The following is a 12,268-nucleotide window of genomic DNA, read 5'->3' as shown; positions in this document are numbered from 1 at the left end:
AGACAATTTTACTTCTTCCTTTCCAATTCTAATGCCTTTTATTTCTTTTTCTCGCCTGAATATTCTGGCTAGGACTTCCAGTACTAGTTGAATAGGAATTGTGAGAGTGGGCACCCTTGCCTGTTCCTGATTTTGGAGGAAAATCTTGTGACCTTTTACCATTAAGTGTGATGTTAGCTGTGGACTTGTCATACATTGCTTTTATTATGTTAAGATATGTTCATTCTATACCTAGTTTGTTGAGAGTTTTTTATCATGAATGGATGCTGAATTTCATCAAATGCTTTTTCTGCATCTACTGAAATAATCATATGATTTTTTTTTATTTTTCATTCTATTAATGTGATATATCACATTTATTGACTTGTGTATGTTGAACGAAACTTGCATCCCAGGGATGAATCCCACTTGATCATGGTGTATGGTCCTTTTAATGTGCTGCTGAATTCAGCTTTCTAGTATTTTGCTGGGAAATTTTTGCATCTATATTCATCAGGGATATTGGCCTATAGTTTTCTTTCCTTGTAGTGTGCTTATCTGACTTTGATGCTAACCCCATAAAACGAGTTTGGGAATTTTTTCTCCTCTTTGGGTTCTGGAGAAGTTTGAGAAGGATTGGCATTAAATTTTCCAGTGAAAATTTACCAGTGAAGCCAGCTGGTCCTAGAATTTTCTTTGTGGGAGATTTTCATTACTGATTCAACTTCCTTACTAGCTTTGGAGAATCTGAATTGATCTGTTCAGATTTCCAGTTTCTTCCTGATTCAGTCTTGGTAGGTGATATATTTCTAGGAATTTACCCATTTCTTCTAGGTTGTCCAGTTTGTTGGCATATAGTTGTTCATAGTAGCCTCTTATGATCCTACGTATTTTTGTGGTATCAGTTGTAATGTCTCCTCTTTCATTTATGATTTTATTGATTTGGGCCCTCTCTCTTTTTTCCTTGGTTAGTCTAGCTAAAGTTGTCAATTTTGTTTATCTTTTCAAAGAACCAACTCTTAGGGCTTTCTGTCTTTTCTATTATTTTCCTGTTCCCTATTTAATTTATTTCTACTGTTCCCTATTTAATTTATTTCCACTCTAATCTTTATTATTTCCTTCCTTCTGCTAAATTTGTACTTAGTTTGTTCTTCTTTTTCTAGTTCCTTGAGGTGTAAAGTTAGGATGTTTATTTGGAGTCTTTCTATTTTCTCAATGTATGTGTTTAGAGCTATCAACTTCCCTCTTAGAACTGCTTTTGCTGCATCCCATATGTTTTGGTATGTTGTGTTTCCATTTTCATTTGTCTCATGATACTTTTTTATTTCCCTTTTTACATTTCTTCTTTGATCTATTAGTTGTTCAGGAGTGTGTTGTTTAATTTCCATGTATTTATGAATTTTCCAGTTTTCCTCCTGTAATAATAGAAATCAATAGATTTCTAGTTTCATACTATTGTGGTCAGCAAAGTACTTTACATGATTTCAATCTTCTTGAATTTGCTAAGACTTGTTTTGTGTGTGGTGTTGGTGGTATAGTGGTGAGCATAGCTGCCTTCCAAGACTTGCTTTGTGGCCTAACATGAGATCTATCCCAGAAAATGTTCCATGTGCTCTGGAGAAGAATGTGGATTCTGTTATTGTCACAAAAATGTGGATTTTTATTGATGACTGGGTATGAAGGCTGAGAGAGAAATCATTTGACTCCAAGATGATGAGCTAGAAAATCAGAAGCCAGAGGAAAGGGAAGCAAAGGGAAGTAGTTCTTGTCAAAGCCCTCCTAAGCCAGATGCTTTACACATATTCTGATCACCCCTTGCTTTTACAAAGGAGGAAACTGAGGCTCAAAGAGGTTAAGTAATTTGCCCAAGGTCACACAGCTAGTAAGTGGCAGAGCTGGGATTTAAACCCAGGTCTACCTAGTTCTGAAGCCCAAGATCTCTCCACTGAATACTCACATTGCCTGCCCCACAGAGTTGGCAGAGGGCTCAATAGCATTAAGGGAGCAGCTGGGTAATAGGCAACTGCTTGGTAGCTGGGTCCTGCTGTGAGTTACTTACATACTCCCTCCAGTCTTCTCCTATGAACCCTGTAAGGGGAAGAGTAAGAGCCAAGGCCTAGAGTGGTGGTGGTATTGAGCTAAGTGCTTTTAGCATGATTGAGGCATAGTGAGCATGTGGTTGTTTTTGCCTCAACCATCACCCAGTTAATCAGTTGACAGTTTTGGTTCCCAGGGCAAGACACACTGAAGCCACAGACAGCTAGCTGTAGTTACCGTTTATTGAGACACATCATAGGCACAGACAGGGGAGGGGAATGTAGGTAGATTCAGGGAGGGGGTGGTCTGGTGGGACACTGGGACCACTTCTGATTTTCCTTCATCCTCCGTCAGCCAAGCTCACAGCAGGTAAGCAGAAGAGGTGAGAGAATCTGAGTAGGCCTGGGAAATCTTGCCTCCTCTCAGTGGTCAAAAAATCACCCACAAATCACCCAAACACATCATTCAAGCTGGTGGCCCTAACCTCCCCTTCCATCCCATTGCAGAACCAAGGAGAAAACCTGAGTAGATTTGAGCCCTTCCCAAAATGTAGATCACATGCAAAGAGTCTGGCATGCAAACACACTGGGTCTGTGGTCCTGGGGCTGTTCCTGCTCCTGAGGAGGTGGGTGGGGAGGACAGCAGAGTAGGGTAAGGGGGTGGGGAGAGGGTTGCAGGGGCCCCAGCTTGCAAGACAACAGCTAATACTTCTGGCTGGACTTCTTGACTGTGGTGGTCTTCCTCAGGATGGAGGTGCCCCCGAAGACAGGCGCCCGCCTGACAGTGCTATAGCCCACATTGGTGCTGAATCCATCCTTGCTGGGCCCCCCGCCCCCACCCAGAGAGATGCCACCCCCGAAGCTGGCCGTGCTGCCTCCGTACACAGTGGTGGAGCTGCCCGTCACTGCTGCAAGGCAAAGTGTCTGGGTGAGGCAGGGCAGCCGTGCCACGAGAAGGCCAGGGGCTTCTAGAAATCACTGAGGAATGGGAACAAAATCAGACGGTGGGGCCCTGGGAAACTGGGGGCAGGGAGCTCATTCTCTGGGACCCCCTGAACCTGTCTCCAGGGCTCAAGGACAGATTGCGTGGACTGAGCAGAGGACTGGGGCTGGGCCCAGGGTAGCAAAATACTCACAGATGCTGATGGCACTGGGATACTCTCCAGACATCCTGGGGAAAACAACAGGCCAGGAGTAGGGTCAGTGGTCCCAGGAGCCCAAGTGAACACACTCTCCCTCCCTCTCTCTGCCCTTACAGTAGATCAATTCAGTGGGCCTTGAGACTCTCAGGAGCCAGGGCCCACATGACAAAACCAGGAGACCCAAAGTTTGGCATGTGACCACCCTGGGCCAGGAGCCCTTCCACCAGGCCCTAAAGCCAGTGCGGCAGAGAAAGCAGAGCTGCAGCAGGCTGTGCAGCCCCATCCTCCCTGCCCTCCTCTCCCTCCACACTCAGGCCATAGACAGCATCCCTGCTCCGATGGGATAGGAAACAAAACCCATGCCAAAACAGAGCTGCCCGTTTTCTGGCTCAGATGACTTCCTCTATATCCCATGCCTTCCCCAAGGACAGAGATGATGAATTATTTTCCACAGCTTCTGCTAGTGATGGAATCCAGTATTGGAAGAGAAAGCCTTGCCCCTATTGGCCTGCCAGACACCATCAGGATTACTGATGGTTGTGCCAGCCAAGGAGACATGCAGCAGAGGTGGTGAACACAAGCCAGGAGAGTCTCCCTCGGGTGATGAGTTAGGAGCCCAACTCCCTGATTCCTCCCTTATCCCCCTGTGACCAGCACCAGAGCCAACTACATGGGATCTCCCACAGGGCAGGGCTGCAGAGCCCTTGGAATCAGGGCAGGAGGGCGCCCACCTGCTCTCCTCGCTCTCCAGCAGCTTGCGGTAGGTGGCAATCTCCACGTCCAGGGCCAGCTTGACATTCATCAGCTCCTGGTAGTCACGCAGCAGCCGGGCCAGGTCCTCCTTGGCCTGAAGCAAAGCCGTGTCCAGGTCCCCAAGCTTCTTCTGAGCATCTTTTAATGCCAGCTCCCCACGCTGCTCTCCTTCTGCGATGGCAGTCTGCAGATGCTGGCACTGCCCAGGGAAGAGAGGCAGTGGGAACTCCCTCCAGGGTCACTGCATCCATCTCTCTGCCCTTAAGCCAAGCATCATCATCCCCAGCTCCCCCCACCGCTGCCCCAACCAACCGAGAATGAAGGAAAAGAGAAATATTCCTCCGAGAGAGGACGTGATACTACACAAACAAGATCATGTAGCACCACTGGAAAAGTCCTTACTGAAGTCTAATCTTAAGACCCTCATGTTGCAGCTCAGCCCAGTGCCCCAAAGAGATAAAATAGATAATACAATCTCACCATTAACCAAATTCTTCACTCTGATCTGGGAAGGAACCTAGGCTTTTTAGCCATGTCTTAGATGGAGTCAGCAACTGTGATCTTGAACCATCAGCCTCCTGCTCTGACCTCCTGGAGACAGGATCAATCTCCTTGGCGGGGGTTGCCCCACCTGCTCTATCATTAATATGCTGTGTGACCTTGGGCAAATCCCCGCCCCTCTCTGGGCCTCAGTTTCCTCTCCTGTAAAAGGAGCCTATTGATCTTGTTGGTCCAGCATTTGCGCATGTCCTATCCAGGAGGAGAAGAACAGGTCTCACCCCTCAGCACGCCTCTGCCAACACCCAGGCCTGACCCTCGGGGCCCCAACCAAAGGCTCACCTGCTTCTTTACTGCATCCACCTCCCCCTGCAGCCTCTGGACCGTGCGGGTGAGCTCAGCGATCTCATTCTTGGTGTCCCTCAGGTTGTCCCCATGCTTCCCAGCTGTCACCTGCAGCTCCTCATACTGGAGGCCAAAGAAATGGCAGTGAACTGTCAGATTGTTCCAGGCCCACATGGGTAACCACTGGCCCCTGGGCCCACCCTCACAAATGGATGTGTAGCCTGGATGTGTCTGGTCCCGGGCCTCCGAGGAGCCCAGTGGCCCAGACCTCTCACAATGGGGGAAGGTCAAGGTCCAGGCCCAGCCCACATCCCTGAAATGGCCATTCTCTCACCTTGGTCTGGTACCAGGACTCGGCCTCAGCCCTGCTCCTCTGGGCAATCTGCTCATACTGGGCCTTAACCTCGGCGATGATGCTGTCCAGATCAAGGTTGCGGTTGTTGTCCATGGAGAGGATGACACTGGTGTCAGACACATGCGTCTGCACTTGGCTCAGCTCCTGCAGAAACAGAAGTAGCTGTCACCAGCACCCCTGCTCCAGGCCGGGGGTCCCCAGGTGGCATCAGGAGGCCTGTGCTTGCCCCCAGCCTCCACCCTAGAAGGAGGCTACAACTGTCAGGAAAGGCCTCAGTCTCTCCAGCTGGAAATGGGGCTCCCAGTTTTATAGACATCTTTCTTTGTGTGGATTTGCAGGCTTCCAAGAGCTTAAAAAAGGGGAAAGGAAATACGTCCTCACTGCACTCCAGCTGGTGCCAGGCCCTGAGCCAGCACGTTCACCTTTAATCCTCAGAACAGCCTATGGGGCAGGCGGCCACAGATGGCCCACACAGTGCTTCTGTGCAAATTTCTGGGAAACGTCTCTCCTCTGGGCAGAGGCAGGTGGTAGGGCCTAGGGAACCAAGTATGGGCCTGATTCAAACCCCACTCTCTGCTCAGCCAGTTAACAACCTGTACCACCATTCACAGTGGTCCTAACATAGGCAGATGAGAAACAAGGCTTGGAGAAAAGAAATGACACACCCAAAGTCACCAGATCCAAGTTCATCCAGTCTGACTCAGTGGAGCCCAGACCGGAACCAGTCAGCTGAGTGCCCCAAACCCAAGTGTTTTCCTCTTAGAATACACTGATATTTATAGACCATGGTGATGTTCTGGACCCTCCTGGTGTTTTCAGGACCATCAGCTTTCACTCCTAAACAGGCATTTAAAGATGCCAAGAACAGCAGGTTGGGTTTCCATATTCTGGCTTTGAGACCAGCTCTATCACTAGGTCATGATTGCGTTGATTCCCAGTTGGGTTCTGCCTCTGTCTCTACCGTGGTCCTTCCTGCCCTGGGCTGCAGACAAACTGCCCCAAACCCCAGCTGAGCCGCTTAGAACACAAATTATCTATTAGTGGGGTGATAAGATCAGCCTGGTGGGAAGGCACCAATGAAGATCTAGTTCTTGGACGAGGACTCTTTTCTTGGCTACATGTGATTTACACTGAAATGTTATCAAATAACTAAACTGAAAGTTTATCAAGTCTGCAGATAACCCAAAGCTGGGGCCTTCATAATATGTCCACTTATCCAATTGGACACCTCCAATATATGGACAGGAGAATCAAGTTTCAGAACACCCACAGTGACCTAAAATGATGGGATGAAACCACAATAACATCTCACAGGAAAACGGGGAATCATTAACTCTCATTCAGTTTCAAAAATTCAGCTGCCCAAATACAGGAATTTGGAAGACAGGGGATCCATGTCTCACTTAAAAGCATTCATGTGAAAAAAACCCAGGGGGCTTTTAAAGGACAAACATTGTGAAGTGACTTCTAAAAATAACACATAAACTAGTACAATATTAGGCTGCATGAAGAGAAGTCTGTATCTGTAAGCTTCTCCCCCTCCACCTCTCTGTTTTCTGAATTTTGGATTAAGGACACTGTTTCCCCAGCTCTCTCACCTGCCACAAATGTCAGTTCCCTAAGCATCCTGAACACTCAAGTGTTGTCATATGACAGACATGGGTCATGTGGAACACAATTGGATACATGCAGCCCAGAGGGCAGAATCAGGGCCAATCAAGAGCAGAAATCATGCGAAGAAGATTCAAGTCAGCTTTCCCATACAATTGTTCACAAGTGGAACTGCCTACCCTAAAAAAGAGTGAGCTCCCTGACTCTAGAAGTATTCAAGTAGAGGCTATATGCCCCCCTGTCAGGGATATTAGAGAAAGGGCTCTTACACTGAGCAGAATTTTGGCCGTGCGGTCCTTACTGAATCTAAGAGTGTATCATCAACTCAGGTCAAGTTCAAACCTCTTACCTTAGTCTTCAAAGCCCCAATGTTTCCTGGGAGCCCTCCTAGATTCTGTGATCTACCTGCTACCCACACCTCACCTCCTGCTCTAACATGGAATTTCAGTCCCCACACTCTGCCCATCTCTGCTCCTCCATCCTTTGCTCCATTACAAACTGGGCAAGAGGGCTTCCTAGGTGGCGCAGTGGTTAAGAATCCACCTGCCAATGCAGGGGACACAGGTTCGATCCCTGCTCCAGGAAGATCCCACATGCCACGGAGCAACTAAGCCCGTGTGCCCAAAAACAAACAAACAAACAAACAAACTGGGCAAGAAGGGGAGCAGTATAACAGTCCAAGGACCAGGTTTTAATTCCAGAACTGCCTCTAACTAGCTGTGCGACCATGAGCAAATTACTCAGAGCCTCAGTGTCCCTGACTATAGAATGGAGACAATAATAGAAGCTATATTATGGAGTTGTTGAGGGGATTATGTAAAAAGCTTAGCCCAATTCCTGACCCATCATAAGCACATAATACATGGAAGCTAGTATTGGTTATTAAAGGTCCAGGTGCTATGTTCTATCGATTAAGTTGCACTAGTGAATTCCGAGCGGACTTCCTGGGGGAATCCCCAGAGCTGTGTGTGAATGTGCGTATCCTTGTCCACTGGCTGTCTCACCTCTTCATAGAGATGCCTCAGGAACTCGACCTCCTCTGTCAGGTTGTCCACCGTGCCATGCAGATCCACTTGGCCCATGTATGCGGCATCCACATCCTGGGGGCGAGAGAGAGAGCAGGGTAGTTGGCTCAGCTCCCGGGACGCTCTCCTCTCCCCGAGTCAGCCCAGCACCCTGGCGGCCAAAGACCACCTGCCCCCCACTCCCTGCCACCTTGCTCACCTTCTTGAGGACCACAAACTCGTTCTCTGCAGCAGTGCGCTTGTTGATTTCTTCCTCATACCTGTTACACAGGGAAGACTCAGCCCAGGCTCAGCCCAGTTCTGCCTTTTAAGACATTGAACCCAGTTGGCTTTAAGGAAGCCCTGATGGCTCCCACGATGGCCAAGAACACCTTTGGGGAGCAGTTCTGTAATGCGGTCAACCAATGAAGAAACTGGGATACAGTCTTTAACTATTCCTCCCACCCTCTTTGAGGAAATGAGCGCAGTATTTGTGCAATAATATGGCAATTGAGAGCAGCCATCTCTTTGGATCAGAGCCCTTGGGAGGCTTTATGGGAAGAGGTGAAGATGTGTCAACAGTGGTTAACCTTTGCATTTACTTTCTGCAACAGGATGTCGCTGAAAACATCAACCTCTCTCCAACTGCTTTTGTAGAGACTTTAAGGTTTAGAAATTGCCAGTGTCAAGCAATGGGAAAAGTTATGAAAGTTTATCTCTTAAACTCATAGATACACAGATCAACCAATCATAATATGTGAACCTTATTTGCATCTTGATTCAAACAAACTGTATTTTTAAAATTTAGGACATTTATGGAGCAATTGGAGATTCAGTTGTTGATTGGACAGTTGAGGAGACTGAGGATTATTGTTTCAAAAGAGCCAGGTGTTCTTATGGCGTGGTGTTTGTGTGTTAGTGAGTCAAGTAATGCAGATGAACTGTATGAATACATCCAGTAAAAATATTTATGAATGAAATGACATGATGGCTGAGATTTGCTTCAAGACCATAAGGGAAGAGGGAAAGTGAGTGAGCAGGGGTGTAGACAAAACAAGATGGGCTATGAGTTGACAATTATTAAAGCTGGGTCGTGAGAACACAAAGGTTCATTACACTTTTTTCCCTACCTTATAATAGTTTTTCAAATTACAGCATCACACAGTGTGACAATCCTCCAGGGGGCAATGGGTCCAGGGCCTGAGCCCATGAGAGGAGCAGCTCTGTCTGGGCACGTCCCCAGCTGGGTCCCAGGACCCACGAATGGGATCGCCCTCTCTGGGGAGATTTCCCACGCTGCCCCCTCCCCATCCCACATGGCCCCAGCCTGTCCCGCCCTCCTCACTTGTTCTTGAAATCCTCAGCGAGATCCTGCACGTTCTTCAGCTCGGAGTCCAGCCTCCCTCGCTCGCTGTGGAGCTTGTCCAGCTTCCCCCGTAGGTTGCTGATGAAGTACTCAAGGAGGGGCTCCAGATTGTTCCTGATGATGCCCGATTTCTGGCCCTGCTCCTGCAGCAGCGCCCACTTGGTCTCCAGCACCTTGTTCTGCTGCTCCAGGAACCTCACCTGAGCCAGAGCAAGAAGGGTAGGCTGGGGACTTCCCTGGCGGAGCAGCGGTCGAGAATCCGCCTACCACAATGGTTAAGAATCCGCCTGCCAATGCAGGGGACACAGGTTCAATCTCTGGTCCAGGAAGATTCCACATGTCGCGGAGCAACTGAGCCCGTGTACCAAAACTACTGAGCCTGCACTCTAGAGTCCTCGAGCCACAACTACTGAGCCCACGTGCCACAACTACTGAAGCTCATGCACCTAGAGCCTGTGCTCTGCAACAAGAGAACCCACCACAATGAGAAGCCCTCGCGCTGCAAAGAAGAGTATCCCCCGCTCACCACAACTAGATAAAGCCCGCGTACAGCAACAAAGACCCAACAAAGCCAAAAAATACATACATACATATATACATATATACATAAATGGAATTAGTACGCCAGCAATTTAATATTTAAAAAAAAAGGAAGGATGGGCTGGCGCCATCCCCAGCCCCAGGAGGGACCAAGGACCTGGCCCATCATCACCCGTGTGCCGTGCCGGGCCTATGCTTTGCTGCAGGGAGGAGCTCCTAAGGGAAAAGACCAACCCAATGACAAGGATTCTGAAGAGTTAATAAACAGTCATGTACTGGTTGGTGACAGTCAAGTCACTTCTTCCTGGGTCTCCCTTCCTCACTTGTCCTGGGTACACTTGGACTAGATCAATGTTTCTGAACCCTAATTCTGCATCAATATCAAATTTTCTAGAGGCAGATGCATATACAGTATATGTGTATATATATGTACTCATGGATATGTACAAATACACATACAGAGAGGGAGAGAAAGCACATGTGCCAAAATGCTAAAAATGGGTGAACCTGGGTGAAAGGAAATACAGGAATATGTTGTACTATTATTTGGGACTTTCCTGAAATATGACATTTTTTTAGTATTTAAAATATGAATGTTCAGCCCCATCTCTATAGCCTCAGGAGGGTGCTCATGGCGAGAGTTTAATGGATCCCCAGTGGGGGTCTCCGCCCAGCCAGGACTCCAAGACTCCAGTCACGGACAACCTGTCAGGCCCCTGGCTCCCAAGCCATGATTCTGAGAGGCTGAGAGGAGTTTTGTTTGTTTGACCTCTGGGACAGTCCCACAAAAGAAACAAAAGTCACTAGGGGAGAAGGTGAGCAGGTGGGTGGAACAGCTTGCCTCACCCTGTGCCATCAGGTGTCTCCAGATGCCACCTCCACAGCACCCCGGGGCCCATGGTCACACGGCCCCAGGGCACCATGCAGCAGGTGCACCTGCCATGAGTAGTGACAAGACCTGTTAATGCCATGAACTTGGGTCCCAGGCCCACTGCTGCCTCCAAGTACCTGTATGATCCTAAGCAAATCACTCAACCTCTCCAGACCTCAATTTTCTCTTCTTAGAAATGGACACAAAGTCACCTAGACCGATTTCTCATGAGACACTGTGGGTATCATATGAGAAAGGGGACATGAGTGTCCTTCGGGAACCCATAGGTCACTGAACCAAGGGTTGGTCATCCACCAGGATTTTCCTCACCATGGTCTCACTGCGTGGGTGGGGCCCAGGGTAGAGGTAGGCAGTGCAGCAAAATGGACCTGGAAATGCCAGAGATTACTAAAAGAGCTTTCCTAGTCGGCCTGAGGGCCAGAGAAGGAGTCAGGACACTCCCGATCTGGGACAGATCTAACTGCTTGTCCATGGGTCATGGTGGCCTGGTGACCACCACGCTCATTGTCCACCCCAACCTGAGCTTCTTGGTTGGAACAGCAAGGAAGGATTGGAGAAGTGAAAAGCATATTTTCCCCAGGACACCCCCACCATTGTGTCCTGATCACATCTTTGTCCTTAGACGTCCTCCAAAACTAAGAGAACAGGCAACAGATGGGGTTCCTTGGAGACTTGACACTTGAGCCAGTTTTCCCAGCTGCAAAATGACAAGAGGCAGTAAGGGCCACCCCACTAAGAGGAGCAATGAGGACAACCCACTATTTAATTGTGGGATAAGGCTGCTGTGTAGCTCCATTAATGATGACTGTAAGGAAGGTTGCAACACAGTCAAGCTAGGCTGGGCCAACAGGCCTCATGAGCGGACTCGAGATTCACCATCAACTGCAGTAAAGATTGTCCAGCCATTCGGGTCCAGGCGTCCCAGGCTCAGGCCAGAAGGGCTCCAAAGGTCATCCCATCAACCTCTGCCCCAGTGCACATGGGCTGCGACTGCCTCCGCCCTGGCCCCCCTCTCTTAGGGGCCCAGCTTGCACTCCACGGCCCCTCCCTGCCTCCTTCCACCTTGGCTCACCTTGTCGATGAAGGAGGCGAACTTGTTGTTGAGGGTCTTGATCTGCTCCCGCTCCTGGGTGCGCACCCGCTGGATCTCCGGGTCGATCTCTACATTGAGGGAGGTCAGCAGGCTCTGGTTGACGGTGACCTGCTGGATGCCGCCGGGAGGACAGGAGGGCCCAGACGTCTGCCTGACAGCCCCCAGGCCCACACAGGCCCCGCCGCCAAGGCCAAAGCCGCCCAGAGCCCGCCGAGATGAGGCCCCTCCAGCCACACTAACCGAGATGCTCTTGCTGCCCCCCAGGTTATAGAGGCTCCGACTGCCAAAGCCGCTCGTGCTGGGGCCACAGCGGGTCCCCCCACCGCTGCCACCGCTCCGGGACATGGTCACCGAGCTGAAGCCGGTGCAGGCCCGGGAGCCGCCCCCTCCACTGGCAGAGTTAGAGCTGAAGGCCCCTTTGGTGGAGGGCGCCTGCCGAGACACAGAGGACCTCATGGCTGCGGCGGGGCTGGAGCGCAGGCTGGAGAGCTGGGAGAGAGTGCAGCGAGCAGCTGGGCCGCGAATGGCCTTTTTATCTTTTCCCAAGGGGTCTGGCTCCTAGGCTCTACAGACACTCCTGCCCCATCGCCCCGGGAAGAGAGGGAGGGGCCCTGCGGGCCAGGGGAGTCTCCTCCCCCAAGGCGGGAGGGAGGG

The 12,268-nt window shown here is 49.8% G+C and overlaps 1 protein-coding gene across 3 annotated transcripts; it reads right to left on the bottom strand.

Annotated features, from left to right (window-relative positions):
• Window positions 1-2,240: 2,240 nt before the first annotated feature.
• Window positions 2,241-12,190, bottom strand: KRT79 (keratin 79). 3 transcript variants are annotated; one of them, XM_057702803.1, is made up of 9 exons: window positions 11,594-12,190; window positions 9,069-9,289; window positions 7,944-8,004; window positions 7,724-7,819; window positions 5,088-5,252; window positions 4,751-4,876; window positions 3,889-4,109; window positions 3,152-3,186; window positions 2,241-2,993 (listed from the first exon to the last, which is right to left on the bottom strand). In XM_057702803.1, exons 1-9 carry the CDS (start codon window positions 12,068-12,070, stop codon window positions 2,803-2,805), a joined length of 1,593 nt encoding a protein of 530 aa, XP_057558786.1. In that variant the 5' UTR covers window positions 12,071-12,190; the 3' UTR covers window positions 2,241-2,802. The 3 variants fall into 3 exon arrangements, with proteins under 3 accessions (XP_057558786.1, XP_057558785.1, XP_057558784.1); XM_057702802.1 differs by having other exon boundaries at window positions 2,241-2,920; XM_057702801.1 differs by having other exon boundaries at window positions 2,241-2,923; window positions 11,594-12,188.
• Between the last annotated feature and the right edge of the window lie 78 nt (window positions 12,191-12,268).

This window comes from Hippopotamus amphibius, chromosome 12 (genome assembly GCF_030028045.1).
Source record: "Hippopotamus amphibius kiboko isolate mHipAmp2 chromosome 12, mHipAmp2.hap2, whole genome shotgun sequence".
Taxonomy (NCBI): Eukaryota; Metazoa; Chordata; class Mammalia; order Artiodactyla; family Hippopotamidae; genus Hippopotamus; species Hippopotamus amphibius.
Note: the sequence above shows the minus strand (reverse complement) of the source record. Positions and strands in the feature narration are given on the sequence as shown.